The sequence below is a fragment of the Patiria miniata genome, unplaced genomic scaffold (genome assembly GCF_015706575.1).
Source record: "Patiria miniata isolate m_02_andy unplaced genomic scaffold, ASM1570657v1 HiC_scaffold_28, whole genome shotgun sequence".
Classification (NCBI taxonomy): Eukaryota; Metazoa; Echinodermata; class Asteroidea; order Valvatida; family Asterinidae; genus Patiria; species Patiria miniata.
The window spans coordinates 4,942,919-4,968,091 of NW_024037067.1; the positions used below are offsets into that span (position 1 = coordinate 4,942,919).

A 25,173-nucleotide genomic window follows, 5' to 3' on the forward strand; every position below is an offset into this window, starting at 1 on the left:
CCTATGCACTTACAGCAACGTGCGAACGCCTCCAGTCAAACGATGGTCAAAACATCATCACAAAACTCCTTGGTCCTGGCTCCCTGCTGTGCATTATGATGCATCAAGCTATTGGTTACCAGTGATGCAACATTGCCCTGGGGTCTGGTTTTAACTAGTCGACTAGAGTAGTCTAACCATTCTGCGTTCGAGCGAAGTTAGTCCTTGTCCAAACTTGCCCGTACATTTTGCAGAGGGATTTTGCGTCATTCGGCCATCTTTCTATCAGTTTCATTGCTTTCGCTTGCTTGAGACTCTTGCATAATTCGCTTTATGCTTTCAGCACTTTTGCAACATCTATTTTTTTCGTCCGTTCTTTTCCTGGGTAGATTTTACTTCTGCTGTTTGGCATGTTGTACATAAATGGAGGTAGAGGCCAACAATTTTAAGGTTACTGAGATTTTGGTCGACGACTGTTAAAGGCAGAGTGGACCATTTGCAGCTGTCCAAAAACTGACCAAATTATTTTTCAAAAGCATACTTGGTTTAAAGATAGTAATGAAGCTAAACTCCCTGTGAGATTATTCCTTCTGGCATGCTGTCATGATGAAGAAAACAATAAAAGGTCATTTCCAAAGATGTGTCAAGTAGCACATTTTTGGAAATTTCCATTTGTAGTTGGTTTGTAATTGAACGAATCCATGACCAGGATGTCAATAACGATGTCTGCAAATTTTAAAATTTTAAAATTTTAAATTGGAAAGATGTTCACTGTCTTATTGACAGTGTTAACTGGTTCACACAAATTTTCTTAAAAAGATTCTTGCCTATTCTGACCTTATCCTTTGTTAACATTGTCTTCTTTTTTTATGTCTTTGTGATTTCTTCTTTCTTGTGAAGGTCAGTGTCTTCACACTGTTTACTGCATGGTTGTTGCATGATCTTAGTATTTTGAACACATTTTGATCTTGTATGCATTAAACTAACCAATTCTTGCTTCCTACATGTGTATTAATCTTAACTATCATTGGTATTTGTGGAATTTCGTAACATCTTCCAGTAATTACTAACATTTTGACAGGTTTGTACATTGGAGTAAGGTTTTAGACCTAAACCTGGCAGCGGTCCAGAACTTGAGTTTAGTGCCGCATGTATTAACCTTTGGCAATTATCTTAACATTCTTTGCGCCTATTTAATACTGGTTGCGTACGCCATCTTGAACTAGTTTCCAGTCTCACCATACAGTTACTCAGCAAAATCAGTACAGCACCTTACTGTTGAATGGAATAGACTTAAAGTAGAAATAAACATTCCAGTTAAAAATAATTTATATCAACAGTCATATCAATGATACATCATAAAAACCAGATAGTTTTTCAAAACATATTTTGTTCATTTTTATGAAAGAAAAAAAATATGGTGCTGCACGGATTTTGCACGAATGGACAAAAATGCGACAAACTTGAGACAATATTAAAATGTACATTTTGAAATGTGCCAAATTAGGTCAACAGATGTCGAGGTCACCGAGCACGGGCAGTACCAACGCAGTCACCAACGGCGCTACAACGTCGTCGGGGAGTGGGGACGCCTACGCCGTCAACGGGCCGGTCCTGTTTGACAAAGTCCGTCGTCTGTCCCCGGGCGTCAACAACATCTTCTCATCCAGCTACAACAACGTGTATGCTCAGATCTGGAAGACCATGTTGGTCTTGGCGTCGGACTCCCTACCTGCAGTCAAAAGGCTGGCACAACAGCTGGTCAACCAGATCAATCTCAAGGTAACGGAAACTTGAGTTTTTTAACTGTTTGAACTATTATGTCAAGTTCCTGGGCTGCATAAAAAAAAAAGGGAACAAATCTGTGTTAACAGGAACGGAGTGTCCATCTCTCTTTCGTTAGCGATTGGGCCAGACTCATGCTGCTGTTGGGGGATCGCCACATCACCTCCACAGCGAGTCTGTTACCTTCCCAGCATTGAATAATGCCAGTACCCATTTAACACCTGGGTTGAGAGGGGTCATTGAGGCAAAGCGCCTTACTCAAGGGCGCAACACGCATGGCCACGGCGGGGCTCGAACCCACAATCTCATGATCATGAATCCTGTGCTCCACCGCTAGACCACATTGTATTGCATTGTATTGCATTGTATTGCATTGTATTACATTGTATTGCATTGTATTACATTGTATTGCATTGTATTGCGTTGTGTTACATTGTATTAGGTTGTATTGCATAGTTTACTATACTTACTAGTTAACTGCACTGCACCAGTCTGGATTGCACCAGGGGTGAGATTTGTCAGGATTTTTCCTGATTTCAGGATTTTTTGTGTGGATTTTTCCTGGTTTGAGAATTTTTAGAGAATCTCTTTTGAAATCTTAAATTCCTCAGGGTTTACCTGACAAGAGATTTGGATGTGGCTGAAGTATAATTCCAAGGAGAATTGAGGAGAGGATGGAATTACCAGCTTTTGATGAATCATGCATGTATACCTTGCTTATTACAGGCGACAGTCATGGCCAAGCCCCAGCATGTGCTACATGACAACAGAAGGGCCTCATCCTCGGCACCCAACAGCCCCTCTACCAGAAACCACAGCGCCTCTCCACAAAACCTAAGGTACGCCATCTTCAAATCCCTGCAAATCACTGTTTGACGAATGCCACAGTTTTGTTGAAAGCCACTTTACATGCGTAATTTGAGAGCTGCTGTGAGGAAAACTAGCTCATATTTCTTCTTTAAAATCTGTCTAATATCAGCCATTCTGCTACATGGAAAAAAATATGTTGTTAGGTATATAATGTTCTTCATATAGACCATTATCATGTTGCGGCCATCTTGATTTTTTTTTTTCCCATTCAAATCAACGTAACTAAAGCAAGGCTGGAAGGAAAAATAGTCTGGTTCCTTTTTATACAAAAAACATCATTCAGTACTGTTATTGGATACGGGGAACATGACTAAAATGGTGGCAGCTCGATAAAGGTCTATTATTTTAACAACTTGTTTTGCCAATTTTTGACAAGTGCAGGCATATGCAAATCCAGATCAATAGCCCGAATGTAAAACTTGATCAGCGCATTTCGAATATTCGATCAAGTCCAAATTGGAAAAATTTGAATGTTAAATTATTCGAAAAAATCCTCTTGTTTTCTCAGTGATTCGCCACCTCCCTCCACGCTCAACATCCCCAACGAGATCTTCAAACCGGTGCCCATCCGGGCCGGTGAGCAGCCGCCCCCAGCGAGGCCGCCCAACCCCGCCCCCATCGGCTCGCAGTTCCCCCACTCTCAGCAGTTCACGCGGGTGCGCAAGCTGTTCGACAAGGGACCCAGCATTGTGAGTAGTTGTCGTCATGGGGAGGGGGAGGGGGCCAAATTTGCGTTGCTGCTAAGAAGCAAATACTGCATAGCTAGTGGTGGGAGAAATCAGAGATTTTGAAATCCAGTTATTCTATTTTTTTTCAAACCGATTTCACTGGTTATCCGATTTCACCTGAGCAGTGTTGTCGAGACCATCACAAGACCAGACAAGACCAGACACAAGTAACAGGGCACGAACAATGACAGAGGAATGCCTTTGTTGCAGTTCATTTGAATAGCTTGTGACTTGAATTGAGACTGGAGGTCTTGTGTTGGACTTGTGATGGTCTTGCAGGGTCTCGACTACAACACTGGCACGGAATGCCGTCCGCGTTGATTTGGTATAGCTTGCAGGATTCAGTGACTCGACTGGGCCTTTACAAAATACACTCCCGAGCTGTAGTATTTAAATAATGGGTGGGAAGGCAACTTTAACGACTTGAGAATTAACCAACATTTTTTAATCAATTTGCAGACGTATGAAGAGTTGGAGGCTGTTACGGTGAACACAAAAGACCTGAACCTCTCCACTAACTTCACCAACTGGTGCTGCAAGTACTTCGCCCAGTCCGTCATGAGGGTAAGCCAACTTAAATGAAGTTCAGGCAGGTTCGTTTTCAGCTTGAAAGAACTTGCATTGCAATCCCGCCAAAAAAATTAACAATTTCAAGGCTCGCGAAAGTTATTGAAATCGCCATCTACTGTCCGTGCACGTAGTCCATATGCCATTAATTTATTCTTTTCTTTGCTCGTGAAATATTTATAGGCACCTGAGGAGATGGATCCGTACAGCACACTACATCAGGAGAGAGAGTGGAGGTTCCTACGCAACGCAGTATCACGGAAAGAAGCGAGGGAACAGCTACAACGAGCTGGTATGTCGGCTTTGGACAACTCCAGACCAAAAGAATCGATTATGGCTTCGTAATCAAAATTAGAACTTTACTTTTTTGTGTGGAATTGACTGTGTTGAGATTTGATTCTTGGAATACTTCAAAATAAAGTAACGATCGATTTTCAAAATTGAAGTTAGAATTTTTCTCTAATTTGGGGTGAATATGACTTCCTAAAGACTCAGTTGGAACTCATCCTGAATATTTTTTTTGTGGTGAATGACCCTGTTTTGGAGAGGGAGTCAAGTTTAAAATAACCTGGCAAATCTGAAAAACCTGTTTGGTCTCATTATGCTTGGTACATCAACGTTCTACTTTACTTCTCAAAAAGCTGACATTGTTTTTCATACTTTTTGTTGAATGATCTGAAAGTAATGGTTATTTTTTTTTATATCAATTTTCTAGCGACGAGTCGCCTAGACGACCAGATCTTCATCAATAGGAATCAAGGTATCCCCGTAGCCCTGCGCTTCCAGCATTTCAGTCCTCACATCGTTGTGGCCGACAAAGAAGGTGTATGGTAAGACTTTTCCCTGTGTTCAATTTTTTTGAATTCAGTCATTTTAATTGTCTTTTTTTTAAACCAAGTATAGAGAGTGCAAATCTCGTGAGTCCATGTCCACTTTTTATGTGAACGTCTTGGTACCAAACACTGTCTAGTCACAGACTCCCACATTTGAATTTACCCAATTGTGATCTGCATGATCTATTGAAGGGAAGTTGAGGTCATCAATTTTAATTTTGAAAATAGTCGTCAATTTGCAATATTTTAAATGTGTTGTAAATTGTAATACTTTTTTTCGTTTAAAATACCCATTTATTGCCCTTGATTGGATGGGCCATGTAAGGACACAAAATAATGCAAAAATAGGATGTTACACACGTTGTAGGTCTATCCTATACATGGTGCCCGGATGTGCAGTATTCTCATAAAATCTTGCAGGTTTTTGAAGTCAACTTGCACGCTCTATTGGATAATAATTTATGCTGTGTGAAAAAAACATGAAAGAAGAGATTCAAAACATGTTTTCCTGAATCTTTTCAGTGTGTGGAACTGGGAGAACGGAGAAAAGCTGAACTACTTCTCGCATCTGAACCACAAAGACACCAAGATCACGTCAATGGACATCATGAACGCACATGACATATCCCTACTAATGACTGGATGCGGTGAGTTCACGTCAAAAAATGAAAAAACAAAATCATGAAGGGGAGAGATTCATCAGGATTTCTTTCCTGATTTCAGTGATTTCAGGATTTTTGGTCAGGATTTTTCCTGGTTTCAGGATGTTTAAGGAATCCCTTTCGAATTCTGGATTTCCTTACATCAAAAGCACTTTTAGCTATAAAAGTTTATATAAAACAACAGGAATGGGTATTTTAGGGGTGACCTCAGGCAAATTTACATAAATACCATAGACTTTACATTACTCTTGGGCCCTCGGCGGCCCTTAAACCTTCTGCTTATCATTTAAATCAAGATTCATCTGATGCTAGACTATAATCCTGCTGAGGTAGATATTAATACTCGTCAACTCACATGCAATACTCTTGCTCTCAGGTTTATAATACATGTATTGCTAACACTAGTATATTTATTTGTTCTCTCAGACGACGGAGCTGTTCAGATATGGCGTAATTACTTACCAGACTCCAACGCACCTGTAGAGCTTGTTACCTCATGGCATGCTCTCTCCGACATGCTGCCCTCGGTCAAAGGTAGGCAGAGCCATCAGTTTCATTTGTAAAAATGATTATTGTACTCTCACACAATGAGAGGGAATGTGGCCTATCGGTTAGAGGTAGTGACTCGTGTTCAGAGGGTCAGGGATTCAAGTCCAGCTGCTGACCATATGTTGTGTCCTTGGGCAAGCCACTTCACCCCACTTTCTTCTCAAACCAGTATATAAGTAAATAAATTTATATAAATTGTGCTGTGTGCTGTTAATCGTGCCGACCCAGCTCACAATGTACTAGTGCATTGCGCTGTACGATATTTGCCAACTAAAATGGCGACGCTGACTTACCGGTACCCTGATATAGGTCAGGTCATGAGAGAGCCCTATTCTACAACACCATTTGTGTATTTTTCAGGAGCTGGTCTGGTCCTAGATTGGGAGCAGGAATCAGGGATGCTGCTAGCGTCGGGGGACGTACGAACCATCAGAGTCTGGGACACTCAGAGGGAACTTAAACTACAGGTAACTCGTCTGGAACACTACGGAAAATATTCCTCAGCTTTTTATTTTTTAAACCTAGCCAAGTGACCAGATGTATTTGTAAAACATGTTTTATAAAAGTTGAAAAAAAAAGGAAGTTGATTGGAGCAAGGTTTGAACCTGCGACCTCCGGATTGCCGTTCCGGTGCTCTACCAACATAGGTCTGGATAGCTCAGTTGGTAGAGCACCGGAACGGAAAATCTGGAGGTCACAAGTTCAAAATCCGCTCCAGTCAATTTAAAAGTACAGAGTATGTTTGATACTCGTTTTGAGGACTGGATTTCAAATTGAAAAACAAAAAAACAAAACTTCTCTTGAAATTATACAAAAGCTTGTCAATTCATATCAGTGTTATTTACCCTGGTTATGTATTTGATTTGATAGGATATACCAACCGGAGCAGATAGCTGCGTAACTAGCCTGGCCTGTGACTCAGTAGGCAGGTCGCTATTGATAGCTGGTTGTGGGGATGGCAGTGTCAGGCTATATGACAGGAGGCTGGCTCCAACAGAAAGGTAGGATCTGAAGTATATACCGATGCATTTTGGGGAGTGTGGCCTAGTGGTTAGGTTTGAGACTCATAATCATGAGTGTCAGGGGTTCGAATCCAGCCGCTGGCCATAGGTTGTGTCCTAGGTTGTGGCCTGATGGGCCACATTGGCTCATGACAATCGTTTATTCATGTATTTGGCTCAGGGATGCATATTCATAAGCAAAATAATAACCGCCAACATTACATTGAGAACTAAAAATGTGAATTGTGTTTCTATGTATACATGTTTATCTGTGTAGACATCTTTGTCTATATCTGCATGATTTTGCAATTTGTGCTCTGTTCATACACATTCAGCATTTGGCTCTTAATTAATTTTGTGTTCCAGTTTTCACTGTTCTTTTGGTGAAAATCTTGGCTAAAATTTACAGAGGAATCACGCAAATGTTTCATTGTTCAAATACTCCACAAGTAGATTAGTTTGAAATGTTTGACCAATGATTTAAAATATATCGCATACACAGTATAAGCATCGGAATTTATATAAAAAGAAGAGTGGCTTTTGTTTGACAATTCCTGAAAAGATCATAAATAACAGATTCATATTTTTTATGATTTGTTTTTTTCAGCCGAGTGATGACGTTAAGAGAGCACAACAGTTGGGTGGTCAACGTCCATCTTCAGAAAGGGGCCGGAGATGGCAAGATCATCAGTGCAAGGTAATTGACCATGATGGTTTTATTTCTAGTGTGCATTCTGCATTTGCAAACATTGGGTGGCGTGGTGCGTAAAGCACTCGCCTCTCACTGCTGTGGCCCGGGTTCGATTCCCGGCTTGGGTCATATGTGCGTAGAGTTGTCCATTGATTCTCTCCTGTGCCATGAAGGTTTTTCTCCAGGCTCTCCGGTTTTTCTCCCTCCGTAAAAATCATCATTTATTAAAATGTTGCACAACCTCTGATTTTTTTGTACAGATGCGGTTGAATTTTTTTTATTAGTAAGCAATTTAAGTCTTTAAGTTTAAATTTTTTAAAACAGTGTGAATGGGGACGTACGTTTCTGGGATCCACGCTTCACGGAATCGGTCAAACTCATCCAGACCAATTTCAACACGCTAACTACCATGGCCGTCCACCAGCAGGCTAATATATTTGCATGGTAAGTTTGAAGAAAAGTTTAAGTTAGCTTTAAGAAAATTGTACGTAAATGTCAACCAAAAAAAATTATAAGGGAGGTCGTGGGTTCGAGTCCCACCCGAGTGTTGAGTATTCAGTGTTTATACGTCGGTGAAGGGCAAAACCTAACTTGAAAAAAATATTATCACATCAGTTATGTCCTCAGAATTATAGTTTCCCCTACAGTGAAATATGTAAAGATTGTATCGTGGTCTTTGTTCCAACCGTTTTAAAGAAAATGTCTCAATTTTGAGTCAAGATGGATAACTTGATAAGGCAATAAAACAGCCTTTATTAAAATTTTGGTGTTCGACTTTCATGAGCTATGGAGGAGATGAGGTTTTTCTTTGCAGTAGCTGATCACTCTAAAATATTATTGTCCGTTACACTGAACTGACAGATTCCCTCATATTGTCTTATTCTCATATTCATATTCTCAATTTTCATTTTGACAGCGGTTCAGCCAATCAGCTCATCAGTGTCTTCAACATGTCCGGGGACACGCTCAGTAACATCAAGTACTACGAAGGGTTCATAGGTCAACGGATTGGTCCGGTCAGCTGCCTTGCGTTCCATCCACTCAAGGTTAGTCAACGTTATCTTAAAGTCCAGTATTGTGTTTATGATATTTAGTGCGCCACCAAGAGTTTGCCAAGGAGAGTTCATTTTCCAAGTGCATTGTGGGAGATGGTTGACAAATTCGCAGCGCGGCACATTTGAAATTGTTCGTTTTTACGGTCAGTTGTTTCGTCAGCATATGATTCAAGTATCTGTTTGATTCAAGTATCTGCCCTCTTCTTTTCGTTTTATCAACATTATGGTGTTGTAAGGCGGCAGAACACTATGCCCCAGTAGTCTATAACCAATTAGCTCAAGCTGTCTACCGACACTCATTCAAACGGGCAATGTTTTGTCGACCGTAAACTTGGAAAGTGGACTCTGCATGGCAAACTCTTGGTGGCGTACTGATTGTGAATCGCCCAAATTCTTTGTAATCGTTACTAAATTTTGAGATTGTTCTCTTTACAGGTTTATTTAGCATCAGGAAGCAGGGATTCCTTCCTCTCCATCTACTCCACGGAGAAGAAAACCAGATGATAGTCCGTAATAAACAGCTATTCAAGCATTTTACTTCGTACACCACCATTTCAGGATTTTTACTTTAAAAGACATACGGTCTAAAATCAAGTGACAACTGAAGAGCTCTTCCAATGAACTATGACAAGCAGGCCAGATGACCCAATAGGCACAGTAGGCACTGTGCCAAGGGCCGACGAAAATTCTGGGGCCAACAAAAAATGTGAGGGCCTACGAAAATACCGCAGTGTGCCAACAGGCTTATAGAGCTACCAGTTTGGCTGGTGTTGCTTACTAAAGCTTAGCATTAACATGAATTTGGTGCTAGTGCAGAGTAGGGCCTATAAACACTGGTGTCTAGGGCCTACGGAACGCTTAATCCGGCCCTGGTGATGAGGCATTCCTTTGTCAGTGTTCGTCCCCTATTTCTTGGGATCTGACTTGTGATTGACTTGAGGATTTTGATTCCACTGCGATGCCATACACAGGCATGCAACTGGGAATTTAGAAAAAATGAGAAAACTCCAAACCACACAAGACCTTGAACAGTATTTTCCATTTGTAATGGCATTCACGAGAAGTAAAAAACGAGGAAATCAGCAGATCCGAGGACAAGTTGCATGCCTGCATACAGAGTGATTGACTATTTGAATGTGTGCATTATTCCAAATGTACGTAACTTGTTATCCATTATACCATTTTTAGAAGAGGAAGAAAGTTGATTGACCTCCATTGATTTCAGGTTTATGACACTGCTTCCAAAGTGTTATGGAAAAATGAAGAAATGAAATATGTATCATAATCGACCCAGGCCCCTGGCTCATACAAAAAACCCAACCAAATTTGCCATTTTTTTCTCCTGTTTTGGCATGACCCTTGCCAAAAGTATTGCACAGGAATTGGAAAACAAATTCGACAAATGAATGAATTTTTTTTTTTTTAAGTTGAACATTTGACTGGAGCGGGGCTTGAACCTGCAACCTCCGGATTGCCGTTCCAGTGCTCTGCCCACTGAGCTATCCAGCTCTATGTTGGCAGTTCCCCATTTTTTCAATATTTTTGTTTAACAGGCACTAGACATTGGGGAACTACCAACATGGGGCTAAATAGCACAATAAAGTAGACCACTGGAACGGCAATCCGGTGGTTACAGGTTCAAGCCCCTGCTCCGCTCAATTTCTTTGTTCATCTTTTGAAAAAAAAAATATATAATGCACCTAGCCAGTTTACATCGGTGTATTCAAACACTTTTAAATGCACCGACAAGTTCTGAATTTTGGTCACTTTTATTAGGTTGTAGTGATGCCTTGAAAAGGCAGACAAATTGTAATTGTCTGCTTTGGACAGTTAAGCGCAACTTTTTTTTAAGCCAGTAAAGGATTTTAGATGATATTTCATACTCTTTGAGACACGACAGATTGAAGGGACACTTTGAAATTTGTAATTTTGTTAAAAAAATATATCGATTTTTGGTTAAATCAACCAATCAAACGAAGATGTGATCGAATGCTTCATATTCTTTTCAATGACCATTTAAGATGCGCATTTGAACCCAGTAAATGATTATTATTTTGCTAAGTTTCAAAACCACAATACTGTCTTTTTTTGTAAAGTGAACATAAATATTATGTAAATAGGACACTGTACATGAAACATAGTATAAAACATGTCCATAGATAAATCTTTATTGCCAACTTATTAAAATGTACCCAAAAAATAAACAAAAGCAGAAAAACTTTTTTGAAAAACTCAGAAAATGGCGGGACTCTTGTACATGTACTTCCGATATCCAAGGATTGTTTTAACTTAAAGACCGCTTTATAAGAAAAGGGAGTTGATAATTATATCCAAGTTTATATATTCGAGAAAATTATGAATATATGCAACTTAATAAACTGAATCAGTTTCCTGAAAATTTAATAAATTATTGTTTTAATATAAAAATGTAGTTTGGCATTTTGTTGAGGTGTGCTTATTCCTTTTCACATTGGCAATTGCATCCCTCAAGCCACGCCCATTGACGCTCGACCAATCACAGCCTATATTGATGTCCGACATGCTCACTCAAAAGTCTGACATGCGTGCACACCCATATGACGTGAGCACACACGCATATGACGCGCGCAGCTGGAACATGCACTTGTGGGATCGAAGAGGCGCACGTATTGTTTCCAATGCCCCACTTGCGCACTGGTAGGGGCTTATATGGAGTCTATTCTCTTTGTAACTTTGGCACCTGCATCCTTTGCTAATGGGAGATCATGTTGCTGTCTCTAAGCCCCCATTACATATTTCCATGGATGTTGAATCGCAAACCTTGTTCTCCAACTAGTTTTAGGGGTGCTCAAGTTCTGCCATTTGGAAGACTGCCACCTAGCGGATGGACTAAATATCTCTTGAATCCTCGTCCCAGAAGGAAGATCTCTGACGATTCTTTGCGACTGGCGTCCGGCCTCACCACTTTTACACCGCGAAATTCCGCCGCCAGTTTCTCCTTCAGTCGTCCGGTCTCGTGGCCGTCCCACAACTTGCAGAGGAAATGACCGTCCTCGCGCAAGATGTCCCGCGCAAACCCGAGCGCGGACTTGCACAGCCCGATGATGTTCTCGTGATCCATCTCGTGCATGCCGGTAGAGTTGGGCGCCATGTCGCTGAGCACGCTGTTCACAAGTTGCCCGTTGAGAAGTAACAGGATTCGTGACTGCGTCGCGGGGTGAGTGAAGTCCGATTCGGTGAGCAGGACGGCACCCTCTATTGGTTCAAAGTGTAGGAGGTCAACACTGATGACCTTTCCCATGGGCTTGTTTGGGTCTGGGATGGGGAAATTGAGCGGTAAACGAGTTAATACATTTGAGTTGCAACTACTGTGCAAATACGTTAATATTCTCACACAAGAGAAAAGGAAGAATCCATCCGCCATTTTGGAAAAATCCACCATTTTGAACAGCTCCTTTTTAAAAAAAATACAGACAAGATTTTTTTTTTAACTTGGCCTGACTGACACCAACCTGTTCCTTGTGCATTGACCTTTTCCACGGCAACCTGAGACCATGACCCTGGAGCAGCCCCACAATCCACCACTACATGCCCTGGTCTCAGCAGCCGAAACCTGGCATCGATTTCCAGGAGTTTGAAGGCGCTGCGAGCCCGATAGTTTTCAACCTGCAAACAGATGGAAATTGAAAGATTAAAGTTATAACATGCTCTGTTGAGATCAGTAGTTTACAAAGAAATATATTTTCCTGGCGAAGGCAGGTATATTTTACAAGACTTCAGGCCAAATTAAAAAACAAAAATTCTCGACGTCGCCCACTTCCTTTCTCCCGCCTGCCTCCGCTTTCCTTTTTTTTCTTCGTTTAATTCATAATTTTGCAATATATGTTGCAAATATATTGTAAACATATTGTCGTTTCATTTGTTTCCGATAAATAGCTTTGTAGAATGGGTTACCATCCTTTGGACACAACTTTGTAACGGCAAAAACTCAAGAAAATTGAAGAATCCATCCAACATCTTGGAAAATCTGCCTCCTTCATTTTTGTCGAAAGGCCAGGACGATCCAAGAAAGTATTATTTTTTTTCTTCAAAATTTAGCCTGAAAAGTCTAGTTTTGTCTTCTTCCAAAGTATGAGTTGGGGACACAACTACAACTTGGGAGTTGGGGTGGGGTGGGGTGGAGTGGGTTGGGGGTGGGGGTCTCAAGGGGTGGGTGCATGGGGATGAGTACACTGCTGCAGCATTCCTGGAATTGGGCCCAGGTTGGCCTTACCTTCGCTTGTTTCACGTAAGGATCATTGAACTGTCGACTGAGCCACTGCTGAGAACTTGGACTCTTTCCTTTCAATTTATTACTTGGCTTCTTGTTCCTCCACAGAACTCCTGATGTGTGGAAGCACTTCCTCCCCCATACCAAGAATGGATTCATCTCAGGAGAACGTTGATTGGTTTAAAGTCGTAATTGGACTGATCTATGTTTGATCATGGGTTACCATGTGGGTTTCTTGAAGTTTAAATATTTTTCATAAAACACATTCCAAATATGGAGGGTACGTGTTATTGCTCAACCAGAAAGCCTTCGTTAGGTTTTTACAATTTTGTAAGCTTTCAGAAAATTCCTTTGAAAGGACGAAATTTACATTTGATTTTTCATGACACACGAACTACACTTGCACTGTAGCAGCAAACGTTTCATGTGTAACACGTGCGTTTATTTACAGAAAATCCGCTATTGATTGGTAACCAGTAATTATGTATAATTTTCACTGAAAGTTCGGGAACCAGCTACCTGACCGACAGAATGACGTAATGATTAGTCTGGCTCCTCAACGTTCGAACAGGCGAATCAAGCATTTGTCGTAGGGGATACCAGATACCAGTCCACATAAATAAATCACAATGTTTGGACGAACGTCCGTCCGTTCTCTATTGAGATTTCTAAATGTCTCCCAAAAACAACTTACGAAAAATGCTCACTGCCGACGCTTTTGTTCTTCAGGTGAGTTGACGAATGCATTTTTCTGTGCCAATTATTATTGTGCAGTTACTTATTTCTTTGTGCATTAAAAATGTGTGACTTTGATGATGCTGTTTCCATCGACAGTGCACGGTGAATACGTTAGCGTGTATTTCCGACATTTATTTCTTGGTCACGTGAGGGCGCTTTTTGCAAGAGGCGATTGGATTAAAGTTTTCTTGAGTTACTTTCTTACGTAATATGGGGCTGCCAGTGTCGTTCATTTTTGTTCTAGGCTTATTCTTAATATTTTGTTTTGAAGCCAATATTTTTTTGAAGGCAAAATTTACGCTGTTGCTGTGTTAACTGGAGAAATAGTATTTTCTATTTTGGAAGTTTTCTAGTCTGTGCAACTTGGACCCTTCTGTATTGCCTTTTTTTTTCATTCAAATGTGGTCTGCCGGTAAATTGGACCCTACTTATTGCCTTTTTTTAACATGTTTAACATTCGACATGTGTCCGAATGTTAAAAAGAAGGCTAAATAAGTAGGGTCCAACTCCAAGTTACTCAGACTAGAAGTTTTCAACCCTCTGAAAATTTAAATGTTTTGAGTGGTTTTTGCACTAATATTGCACCACAAAAAAGATAAGTTTTATGCCTTAATTGCCGAAATAATTATCTGGCTGCAAATAATTCTAAATTTGTATGGAAATTATGCCATTAATTAGGGGCCCATGTGGGCCAAGTTTTTTTGTATCATGTCTCATTCAAAAGTGAATAACCTTTGCATTGCTAGGAAAAGAGCAATTTCAAAACAATCAATTGTTTTTGGGGTGAGACTTGAACATAGTGTAAGGAGAGCAACAACATAAACAAAGAATGCCAATTTCAAAACTAGGCCTACTCCTTTCTAATTTTAATTAAAGCTGTTGGTGTTTTTTCAAGTTTATAATATTTTCTCTCTCTACATGTATGTGTCCTGCCCTCCAATCCAGCAAGCTATAATCCAGATGAAGTCAGCGCAGGGAAGCCAAGTAGCCCCACTGGCATCTCAACAGCAGAACTGGCTGAGCAGAAGCAGGCAGAGCTCATCAGTGGTTTCAGGAATGTCATGAGGACTGTTCCATCTCCAGGTGGCTTGGTTTGCAATAATATTAATACCCCTAAAATTTAAGGGACTATACAACATTTGCAAACATTAAAAAACAAAACTACCAAAATATCACAAAGTAGTACTAGACTGTTTGTAAAATGATAGTCTAACACATCCTGTAAAATCATGGCACCTGGTGTGCTGACACTTTCAAGAGAAGTGGTATTTTTGTATCAATTTTCAACGATGGTAAAATAATGCGTTGAGTCTTCGCTTCATGCTGCAATTCAGTGTAATATTTCTATACTTATTTTCAGTTCATATAATTCACCCTCATTACTACCCACAATTATTTCTACACTAATCAGAGCCCTCTCATCCTCATTATACTACCCCTTGCCATTGCCACCCTACAATGTACACCAAGCAGTCTGGCCCTAATTAGTCACTCTGTCAAAAAAATCAAAGAGAAAACAGGCGAGACGCGTGGTTCGAGAACCACCTTGTTTCAAGAAGCATTGACAAGAACATGAAGAAACTATGTTTGAATCGGCCTACTGCAGTGGAAGGCAAGAAAAGGATGGCTTTGCAACCCGCCCTAAACCCTGTTTTAATGATTGAACTAAGTTTGTACAATTTTGTTTTTTTTTCTTTTCTCAGTGGTTGTAGTAACGGCAGCCCAGTATGTTGACTCAGAGTGTTGCATCAAGCGTGGCGTTACCTGTAGCTCCTTCGCCAGTGTCTCCATGCAGCCACCTGTTATATCATTCTGCATCACCAGACCAAGGTGAGCTAAGACATTCTTACCCCGCGTCCAAACCTATTGGCTGCGGCCAGCATTAACATACACTTCTATGGGAAGTGGCTGCAATCGCTAGCCTTATTAATTCTGTCCGCAGCCGTAACTTACGGACGCTACCTTATCCTTGCAACATATATGTGGGGTTGTTATAATTATTCAATCTTTTTGCATGTTTTAAGTGTCCTCTTTCCCCCTTCCACTTGATTTTTCGGGGGGAATGGGGTTGGGGGCAGAGAGATGTACCTTTTGTTTTGCCAGTTGTTAGATTAACGAAGCAGTAGACCACATAAACGAATGAATTTCAGTTTATTAAGGACTAAACTTTTGTATTACATCTAGCAAAATTAGTGGTAATGAAAATAATTTAGGCCATGAAGCTGGTAGCCCATCTTTAATCCTCTGCAACCATTTGCACCACATGGCTGAAAAAAGGGACACAAACCCCAAATAAAGCCTAAGAGAGTTAAATTTACGGTCTTTACTCCATGCGTCTGGTTGGGATTTATTTTAAGAAATTGTTTTTATTTTGCTTTTTTCCCCCAGTCGAATGCATTCCCTCCTAAAGGACACGAGGCACTTTGCTGTCAATGTACTCGCTGGAGATCAGGTGTGTGTGTAGAATTCTCTGCAAATTTCAATTTCTGCCATAAATGTTGCTAATGACATTTGCATCTTATCAGAGGAAGAACATGTACAGTTACTTTTGCGCAGTTCCAGATGCATAAATGTGTTTGTGTAAAACTGAACATAAAAAATATACAGCGCCCGGTTTTTAGGACCATCTCACAGCCGGTTGGGAGGGGGATTATGCCCCCCCCCCCTTCAGAACTTGGTCATAGAGAGATGTAATGAAATTATATTTGGCACGCATACTTGTGCATATAGATCTGAACTGATTCAAAGAATTTGATTTTCATAAGACCAAGTGTTTTTTAATTGCAAGTAATAGCACACTGTGACCACAGCAATCTGTAGTATCAATGTATTGTTTATGGGTAAATGCAATTTCCATGGTGCACACCCTCAAATATTGTTTCGCAGCGCGGTGACCCCGGAGGTCAGTTTCCATATTAAAATTTGGTATCAAAACGTACGCCAGACTTGAAACTAGAAAGGCATGAAAGCTCACGGCCAGAAATGCACGTCTGGCGAAAAATATTGCTAAAAAATTAGGAATCTGCCCCCCCCCCCAACCCTTTTAGGATTAAGTGAAAGACAGTAAATACGGTTCCTTGGTGATACAACATTATCTAGAAATTTTCTTATATTACCGACGAGATCTTTAGTACAAATCACAGCACTCCATGCAGACAATTTACACAAAGAGGTAAACCATTTTTTTTTTCGTTTGTGATGTTTTGTTGATAGGTTCATTATGGGGTCCATTTCTCCAAGCCAGCCAGGAATGGTGAAGACCAGTTCAGTGCGGTGCCTCACAAACTGGGCTTCTCAGTGAGTACTCAAGTTGTATCTCTTTAATGTCAGTATTGTGCTGAAACCATCAAAATCTGTACCCAAGTGTTTTATTTGATGAATCCAGGAATGTACAGCTTCACTACTATTACATTATTTGGGGCTAGATATCTCATTCATATAATAATATCAGAGAGCCTGTCACGTGGGTGGTCTTAAACTGCTGTTTGTACACTGGTCAGCGATGTTTAAGACCAGCAGTATTTTTATATATTTTTTCAAAATCAACTTACATCTTTTTGAGGGCATTACTGTCTGACTTTTGAATGGTTTCCTTTGTTTGTTAGGGCGTACCGCTCATTGAGGGTACAGCAGCCGTGCTGCAGTGCCAGGCCCACGATACCCACCTGATAGGTGATCATCATGTGTGGTACGGGGAGGTGCTGGAAACCAGTATGGACACGGGTACCGATGGACGACAGCCGCTGCTATACTTTGCCAGGTAAGTTGCGTGATCATTGTTGGTGCCGTTTTAGCAAGATCTTGCTGGGATCGTAAAATAGGGCACAATCTGTAAATATAAGGCCAATCTAGCCGGTTGACTGACAAGTTTTTTTTATATGTCTCATGACAGAAGCATTGATCAGTATATGTTTTCTTAATTACTCGAAAGTTGTTTTCGCAGTTTTATATATTTTTTGATACCATTTTGTTCCAAAAACGTAGCCATTTAATACAAAATTACATTCAATTAATACAGGATTTTAAAGTGCCCCTGTCAAAATTCTGAATATTTTTTTAAAATATGCACACTGTATGGAGCTTAGTATTTTTTAATGCATTATGCATAACAAAAATTAAAACTTTCAATGCCTGAAAGAAAAATTCCTCCATTCTCATTTTGTGAGATTGAGACACAAATGGACGAGAATCCCCTTCAGGGGAGATGGAAATATTCACCATGACATCATGTCAAGGAAACCAGGGATAAACCACTGGCCTTAGACGATTTTTTTACTGTTTCATTTTATAAATTTTTTGTTACAGCTCGTTCCGGTCGGTTGGCGACGAAGCTTTCATGCAAGCATTTGAAGACACCACGTTACTCTTTGATGACTGGTCGCACGAGGCGCACCTACGCATGGCCTGGAATTACATCAGGATACATGGCAAAGAGAACGCTATACCTGTAATAAGGTACAGAATTGGTTCAATTCTTTGCCAATACCCAATGTCATTGATCAGATTATCGTGAGCAGAGCATCACTGCGACTGCCAATGTGGATCTGATCCTATTACACAGATATATTTGTTACAAATATCCTGCATATCGAAAAAAGATTTCTAAACATATTTAAATTTTCACATTATGATAATATTTTTATTTTCTTCCCAGGAATGGCATCAAGAAGTACAACACACAACACAAAGACAAGGTTTGCGCTAATAACCTCTTTCTGGGAAATTTGCCCTTTTCACGCTCCGCCATAGGCATGCAGAGCCTTGATCTGGCAACTTTACACAATAAAAATAGCGTGCTTAGTGATCTGAACCCCGACACGGGAATCACTGAACCGGCTATATTTATTGTGTAAAGTTGCCAGATCAAGGCTCTGCATGCCTATGGCGGAAGTGTGAAAAGAGCAAATAGGGGGGACAAATTCACAAAAATATTGTGTTGTTTAATGGCAGACTCTTTGATGTTGAGATAAAATACCATTCAGTTATCAAGAAGTAATTTTAGCTCCACACTTCCATATGCATCAAACTCAACCAGAACCTTGATTTGGTTGTTGAGTTACAACATATTGTGTCTATATTTCATTAATTGTTTCTAAAATGAGTAAATAGCAGGTTCCAATTTCTTCATTTATTGGTCATCCTTCAAATTCACTTGGGTTGCTGTGCTTTCATATTTTCAATGCAACAAAGAATAAGAAAATTACAAATTATTAAAATTCAAGATTTAAAGGCATATAGGATCATTTGCTTTTCATGTATTTTCTTTGTTTCCAATAATTACACCAAATCTGAAGAAGAATGTTCAAAACCTAACTTGTTAAAGCTTCAGCTCAGTGGATATTACACTTGTCGAGAAAACAATGAAAAACAACGCACAACCGTTTTGATCATGAAACTTGGTAGCACTATTTCCAAAAAACAATCCATGGACTGATGGTAGGAAATCACCTACATTTCTTGATTTCTTAAAGACAGCAAGTCAGACGGAGTAATTTCACGGGGTTTTAGTACCATTGCAATTAGTATTTTAAAGATGCGAGTTTCCTCATTTGTTGTTTCTTCCAAGTTGCATGCCTGTCTTTAATCCAAGTAAATTTTTTGATAATAATTTGGTAGGTTACTTTTTGGATAAATGATCCTATATGCCTTTGAGGTTTTCTTGATTTTTTTGTACCTCGTTTTGTCATTTTGTAGGTGAAACGAGGCTACCATGAAACGGTGACCATGTTCTTTACCCATGTCATAGCCGATGCCATAAATCAGGTACGAGATTTTCACATGCATTTTTGGGGCTCGATGCACTTTTAAATTTGCAGGAGTTCAAAGTTAATTTCCTGGACAATTCTTTTCCTGTACCTCAAATTCTGGTCATGAAAAGTTTTAGGTGATGTCGCATCTGGTTGACTCGGTTTGTGTTACCAATTTGTTTAATTCTTTAACCCATTATTAGTCAACCCCTCAACTTGCTTGCCCGTAAGGGTGCAAAATTTATACACCCAAGTTATGACTGGGTGGCACTTTCAAACGTTCTGAATTTTCGTTAATACCATGAAGACTTCAATGGATTTGCGTTAGTGTTTTGTCTCTTTCTTGTATTAGTGTGAGAATGTAGACATGACGTTTGAGGAGTTTTTGAGTCAGAACAGCCATCTGACGGACTCCAATCTCATCTCTCAGTACTACTCAAAGCAACTCATCAGCTCACCAGCAGCAAGACTCAGGTCAGTACAAGCTGGTTACTCAGTGCAGCTCAAGAGAAAACTATTTGGAGTTTGCTATTTTCACACCATTTTGTCACAATGCATAGTGTGTCAGTGCAGGCATGTATGTGTCACTTTGTGGTCCTATGTGAACCAGTGATCAAGGACAGGTAAATGTTCATAAATCGTTATCTGATCCGTTTTCTAATTTTACGTTTAGTGCTCCACTGTTTGTTTTATAGTGGGTCCAAACCTACTTGGGTAGTATCAAAAACGAAGACCCCTAAAACGAAGACCGGAGACCCATTCCAAAACTAAGACCCACTCGAAAACGGGTCTTCGTTTTTGAGTGGGTCTTTGTTTTGGAATTGGTCTTAGGTCTTCGTTTTAGGGGCTTCATTTTCGATACTACCTGCCTATGTGTAGTAATGTTGTGAAGCAGTTGCACTCTTAACTTGGAAGCTTTAGTACTACATCTGTGAATTTGATTTTCTTTACCAGGTTTGAGCCTCCAGATCTTCAGGACCTACCAGGATTCAGCAGATGACCCCGAACGTACAATGTACCTCCCCATCCCGTAAAAAATGTGAAAAGTCAAGGTACAAATTAGATATTTCTTGACAAGGTGCAATGTAAATTCCTTCCCAATGTTATTTGTCAAAAAGGGTATGTACCTTACAGAGGACCAAATGAATTTCCCAGTGGTCAAAGCAAGTTAATGAAGTTGAAAAACGAAATGAAAACTCTGGCCAGTTGAATTTAATACATCATTGAAATTTAATGTATACACTTGTAGTTGGTACTTTCATCCATACTTGTTGGCATAAATGTAATGAGAACAGCTCATGGTGCTCGGCCCAAAAGCAGAGGTTTCAATAGGAAAAGTGTGAACACTGTCTATGTGTCAAGTGCTGTTCAGAATTGCAATTTAAAGACATGTTTAGAGAACTTTGTCTCAAGGATGCAGCGCTTGAAAGTTTAGCAAGCTGAATATCAATTATAGTACCAATCTGTTTAGCTTTGTCCCATGATGTGAGTGGGACATAATGTGCTGTATAGATCAAAAATGTATTAAAAAAAATTAAATGCTTACAATGACACTGCCTACAATTTACACATACGTGATTTTAGGTTTTTATAAATAAACGCAAAGTTGTGCGACTTATTACTTATTGCCTTTTGCGTATTTATAAAAAGGTACATCTCGGATATGTAAATTGGCCTTACTTGTGTTCATGCATTGTACGCGAATGTGCTAATGGATACTGCTATTAAACATACAATGTTATGTGAAAAATGTAGGAAAAAATACAATACTTTTTGTATTTGATCCAGTAATGAGATTATTCATATAAAATATATAACAAATTAAGACAGGGTATGACAGTATTAAGACATTGCAACCGCAGGTTCTCGTTAACTGTTTCCGATAACTTATAACACATTACATGTATAAAGCTTTGCTAAGTTTGCTTTGCTGAAATTAAAAACAAAAAGCACTTTCTTTGCAAAATGTAGCCTGTTTATGTTAACAGCCATTATAGAATTCTACAAATGCCATGAAGAAATACATACGTTTTGATCAATTTTGGTAAGACGTTTAACCAAAATTGAATATTAGTGTACACATTTTGATTATGTGAAAGATCGCACAATTTGTGTCTGTTGTACACAACCGCTTCTTAACCTAAAGTACAAGACGACCAAATTTCTGATTAATTTTAAATGTAATATGTGTGTTGTATTTTAAACTGAAATAAAGTGTATTTAAGAAGCCATTTATGGTCTTACAAAGTTGTGTTGACTAGCACGGTTGAAATGGAATTGTACTTCTGCAATTCCCAAGAAGTCATACATGTACCTTGTACGCAACCAATCTCCCTTATAAAAGGTGTGCTATGGCTGGAGTCTTTTCCAATGTTACTGTTCAGGAATCACACGCAATATTGGCATGTGAGATAATCTTACCAGTCACACATCTAGGTTTCCTTTAAAAGGCATCACACCAATGGTGTCTTCTGCCAACGTGGGCTAAAGCTTTGCTGTTTGATGCCAGCTCAACCATAACTTTCCAAAACTACTTGGCACAGTCAAACTTGACATCTAAAGGCATTCACACACATACTTCCCAAACTAGAAGCAAACTACCAAAAAGAACTTTCAGCACCACGGAGCCAACTATCCGGTTTTCTAAACAGTACCAAAATATCTTGTCTTCGGTGCAGAGTATTGCCATCATAACGGTTCCATGAACTCGTAGGTGTGCTTTGTTGCCTGGATGAGCATGGGGGATACAGCATGCTTGAAGCCACTGCTCACCTCTGTCTGGCACAGCAGCTTCCGAGCTAAACATTTTCTTTGATTCTCGTCCTGAAATTGTAAAACAGTATAAAAAACTCCTACTCAATAGACCATATCATGCATGTTTAATAAGTTGCACATTGAAGTCTCATGGAACCAACTTTCCAACAAACAAGTGAACCACTCTTCTACACTACATCAGCTGTATTAAGTGCTGTTGAACAAATACACATGGAGGATAGGAGGAAAAAGGCATGAAAAATACACCAAGGAGCTACATCAAAGGTGATGTGGTCTATTGGACTTGTGATAACATATGAAAAATGTTTGTTCTGTACTTCATGCAAACAGTAGGGTCCATTGCAAGTCCAGTCACAAGAAAATTACTAGTCCAGTCACAAATCTAGTCACAAGTCCAGTCACAAGTAAATCACAAGTCCAGTCATAAGTAAGTAACAAGTAAATCAAAAGTCCAGTTACAAGTCCAGTCACAAGTCCAGCGACAAGTCCAGTCACAAGTCCAGTCACAAGTCCAGTCACAAGTAAATCACAAATCCAGTCACAATTCCAGTCACAAGTCCAGTCACAAGTCCAGTCACAAGTCCAGTCACAATTCCAGTCACAAGTCCAGTCACAAGTCCAGTCACAAGTCCAGTTACAAGTCCAGATACAAGTCCAGTCACAAGTCCAGTCACAAGTCCAGCCACAAGTCATCACAAGTCCATTGTAAGTCCATCACAAGTCCAGTCACAAGCAAAAGTTGATGAACAATAACAAAGGAATGCCTGTGTCAAAGCTCATTTGAATAGTTTGTGAGTTGAATTGGGACTGGAGGACTTGTGATGGACTTGCAGGGACTTGTGATGAACCCGGACCAGGTCTGTGGCCCCTCAAAGTACCTGCAGACTTCCACACAGCATGGGCGAGTCATGAGCATCGCACAGCCCTGTGATGTTACTCATATCGGTACAGTGTAAGCTCTCGCTGGTTGCATTCAGGACCACGAAGCAAGCCCTGCCCAGGAAGTAGCTCACATCTAGCTCCTTGGCTGAGGCAACCGTTTTACTGATGCTGAAAAAAAAAAAACATGTAGAAATTCAAATGCTAAATAGAAATTGTTCAACATTTGTTCTTATCAGTGTGGTAGCTACATGTACATATTTCGTGTTAAATACAGTTTTTTTAATAGGGCCAATGAAGTGAACATAGACATGGACTGTTTACACTGGGCTTGATAGCTCAGTTGAAAAGGGGACTCCGTTGTCGAGCAGTATGACATTAGCGCTAGTAAACAGAAAGTTGTGGGTTCGAATCCCACCCGAGTAGTTTGTGATTTTATTTCTCGCCATCACTTTGGGCAACTCGGTGTTTATAAAAAATGTCAGTGCAAGGCAGAACCATAATTATATTGATTGTGCAGATTACTTTTCAATTTTGGAGAATTAGGCAACTCGGCCATTTCTGTACAATTATTCTAGCTCCACTTGAACATTTCTGGACATGGCACAGTGCACAAAAATGTCATACATACCTCATGTTGTTGTTAGCATCCAGCAGGAAGACCACAAAGTCAATCCGTGGCCGGCTCTCGCTGTTTTCAGCGGGCAGCGGCAGATGGGTGGCAGTCCGGCTACAGAGCCAAAAACAAAAACTTTATAACTTGATTCCAAATGTAATACATTAGTTTTAAAAAAATCATATAACTTTTTAACTGGTGTTTGTTGTCTTTGCAGCTAAAGTACCGAAGTGTGACGTCATTTTAACACCACTAGAAACCACACAAATTTTATCCGGAATCCAAACGTCACACAACTGTGAAAACTTTCCGAAACCTTCCTCAAAAACAAAACATACAAAAACTCCTATCAAGAAAAAAAAAGTATTGTGGGAGTGTTTTCCAGCAGATTTTCAGTAGTTTCTGAGTGTTTCCCGGTGTTTTATGACTTCCCTAATTTGCGAGTGGCATTACTAGGTTGACCTCTTATTATCATGTGACCATTGTGTTTTGCGTGATTGTTCAAATAAAAGCACACTAGTACTTACACTTGCAGTGAGTATGACGTGTTGAGTTCTAGGAGTGCCCCAGCCAGTCTGTGTTTACCTATGCCCTGCATTCCCACCAGCTTAAATGGGAACAAGAAGATAATGTAAACAGATTTTATTTTAAAAAGTCCAAGTAAAATCTCAATAGGTTTTAATATTCATTGTTTTACTACAAAATAATCAAAATAACAGTTGACATAGTAATAAAGCAGGTACATTACTGCAAGTAAAAACATGACAAATATTAGTGCCATAGTGGAGGAATTTGAAACCAAAAAAAATATATATTAATTAATTTCATGATTTTTCTTTCAACATTTTGGAAAGAATATCCACATGCCACTTCTTTGGTTGTGTACAAAGTCTATGGAGAGTCAATTGCATTTTCAAAATAATTTCTAACAAAATTGGAAATGTTTCTCACACAGTCCCAGTTTCATGTCTTTTCAACATTTTTGCAATGACTGGCCTTCATTGAGATAATATATGATAAAAAAGTGGCGTCAGGATGCAACATTCTTACCAAAATGTAAATCTATCATGATCAATATAGCCAAAAGAAAAACCATCTCCACTGAAAAAAACATTCTCAAGTCCAACATGTCCAATGCCGGCAATGTTATGTAAATTCTTGCAAAGTGTGTTTATGTTCAAAGAGTCTAAATTTTGTGCTAGACACGTTATTAATCACGGAGCACAAAAAGAAATATTACAAGAATTGTTGCTGTGTTCAATTCTGGTAGCTTGCTGTGCGAAGTAAATGCCATGATTTATCGATGAACGGACAAATAAAACTCATAAAAATCGAGCAGACGACAAACTGCACCGGCTGTTTCCATTCGAAATGTACGCCTTTTCTGTGCGAGTCTTGTCCCTTATTTCTTACGTGGTATTTACGCACAGCCATAAAAGGTGCCAGTCT

General features: G+C 39.7%; 4 protein-coding genes across 4 annotated transcripts in view; 2 read left to right on the forward strand and 2 right to left on the reverse strand.

The window, feature by feature from the left end:
* LOC119734844 (regulatory-associated protein of mTOR-like) overlaps positions 1–9,483 on the forward strand; it is a 32,624-nt gene extending 23,141 nt beyond the window's left edge. The window contains exons 19-32 of the mRNA XM_038208425.1: positions 1,487–1,761; positions 2,491–2,603; positions 3,143–3,323; positions 3,822–3,926; positions 4,113–4,221; positions 4,645–4,759; positions 5,285–5,409; positions 5,851–5,958; positions 6,334–6,440; positions 6,844–6,974; positions 7,582–7,671; positions 7,990–8,109; positions 8,582–8,711; positions 9,156–9,483. Coding sequence (XP_038064353.1) covers positions 1,487–1,761; positions 2,491–2,603; positions 3,143–3,323; positions 3,822–3,926; positions 4,113–4,221; positions 4,645–4,759; positions 5,285–5,409; positions 5,851–5,958; positions 6,334–6,440; positions 6,844–6,974; positions 7,582–7,671; positions 7,990–8,109; positions 8,582–8,711; positions 9,156–9,224 — 1,778 coding nt within the window. The 3' untranslated portion in view covers positions 9,225–9,483. The remainder of the gene's footprint in view (positions 1–1,486; positions 1,762–2,490; positions 2,604–3,142; positions 3,324–3,821; positions 3,927–4,112; positions 4,222–4,644; positions 4,760–5,284; positions 5,410–5,850; positions 5,959–6,333; positions 6,441–6,843; positions 6,975–7,581; positions 7,672–7,989; positions 8,110–8,581; positions 8,712–9,155) is intronic.
* Positions 9,484–11,289: 1,806 nt separating this feature from the next.
* On the reverse strand, positions 11,290–13,354 carry LOC119734700 (rRNA methyltransferase 2, mitochondrial-like). The gene is made up of 3 exons (XM_038208238.1): positions 12,973–13,354; positions 12,212–12,365; positions 11,290–12,014 (listed from the first exon to the last, which is right to left on the reverse strand). Exons 1-3 carry the CDS (start codon positions 13,126–13,128, stop codon positions 11,548–11,550), a joined length of 777 nt encoding a protein of 258 aa, XP_038064166.1. The 5' UTR covers positions 13,129–13,354; the 3' UTR covers positions 11,290–11,547.
* Positions 13,355–13,576: 222 nt separating this feature from the next.
* LOC119734939 lies at positions 13,577–20,639 on the forward strand. Its single transcript, XM_038208580.1, has 11 exons — positions 13,577–13,698; positions 14,653–14,790; positions 15,411–15,537; positions 16,096–16,159; positions 16,921–17,004; positions 17,313–17,467; positions 18,013–18,162; positions 18,362–18,401; positions 19,402–19,470; positions 19,807–19,928; positions 20,409–20,639. The coding sequence occupies exons 1-11, from the start codon at positions 13,599–13,601 to the stop codon at positions 20,452–20,454; spliced, it is 1,095 nt and encodes a 364-aa protein (XP_038064508.1). The 5' UTR covers positions 13,577–13,598; the 3' UTR covers positions 20,455–20,639.
* A 26-nt stretch (positions 20,640–20,665) lies between these two features.
* On the reverse strand, positions 20,666–25,167 carry LOC119734938 (centromere protein M-like). The gene is made up of 5 exons (XM_038208579.1): positions 24,965–25,167; positions 24,252–24,331; positions 23,740–23,838; positions 23,108–23,279; positions 20,666–22,277 (listed from the first exon to the last, which is right to left on the reverse strand). The coding sequence occupies exons 1-5, from the start codon at positions 25,016–25,018 to the stop codon at positions 22,143–22,145; spliced, it is 540 nt and encodes a 179-aa protein (XP_038064507.1). The 5' UTR covers positions 25,019–25,167; the 3' UTR covers positions 20,666–22,142.
* Positions 25,168–25,173: the final 6 nt, after the last annotated feature.

Bases quoted from the DNA above. Each gene is read 5' to 3' on its own strand.
- LOC119734700 (XM_038208238.1), bottom strand. From the start codon at position 13,128: ATGAATCCATTCTTGGTATGGGGGAGGAAGTGCTTCCACACATCAGGA. The intron at 12,366-12,972 runs GTAAGGCCAACC...ATCTGTTTGCAG, and splicing joins CTTACGTGAAACAAGCGAAG to GTTGAAAACTATCGGGCTCG. The intron at 12,015-12,211 runs GTTGGTGTCAGT...TCCCCATCCCAG, and splicing joins GGTCAATGCACAAGGAACAG to ACCCAAACAAGCCCATGGGA.
- LOC119734939 (XM_038208580.1), top strand. From the start codon at position 13,599: ATGTTTGGACGAACGTCCGTCCGTTCTCTATTGAGATTTCTAAATGTC. The intron at 18,163-18,361 runs GTACAGAATTGG...TTTTCTTCCCAG, and splicing joins AACGCTATACCTGTAATAAG to GAATGGCATCAAGAAGTACA. The intron at 19,471-19,806 runs GTACGAGATTTT...TTCTTGTATTAG, and splicing joins TAGCCGATGCCATAAATCAG to TGTGAGAATGTAGACATGAC.
- LOC119734938 (XM_038208579.1), bottom strand. From the start codon at position 25,018: ATGGCATTTACTTCGCACAGCAAGCTACCAGAATTGAACACAGCAACA. The intron at 23,280-23,739 runs GTATGTATGACA...TTTTTTTTTCAG, and splicing joins GATGCTAACAACAACATGAG to CATCAGTAAAACGGTTGCCT. The intron at 22,278-23,107 runs GTACTTTGAGGG...TTACAATTTCAG, and splicing joins TGCTGTGTGGAAGTCTGCAG to GACGAGAATCAAAGAAAATG.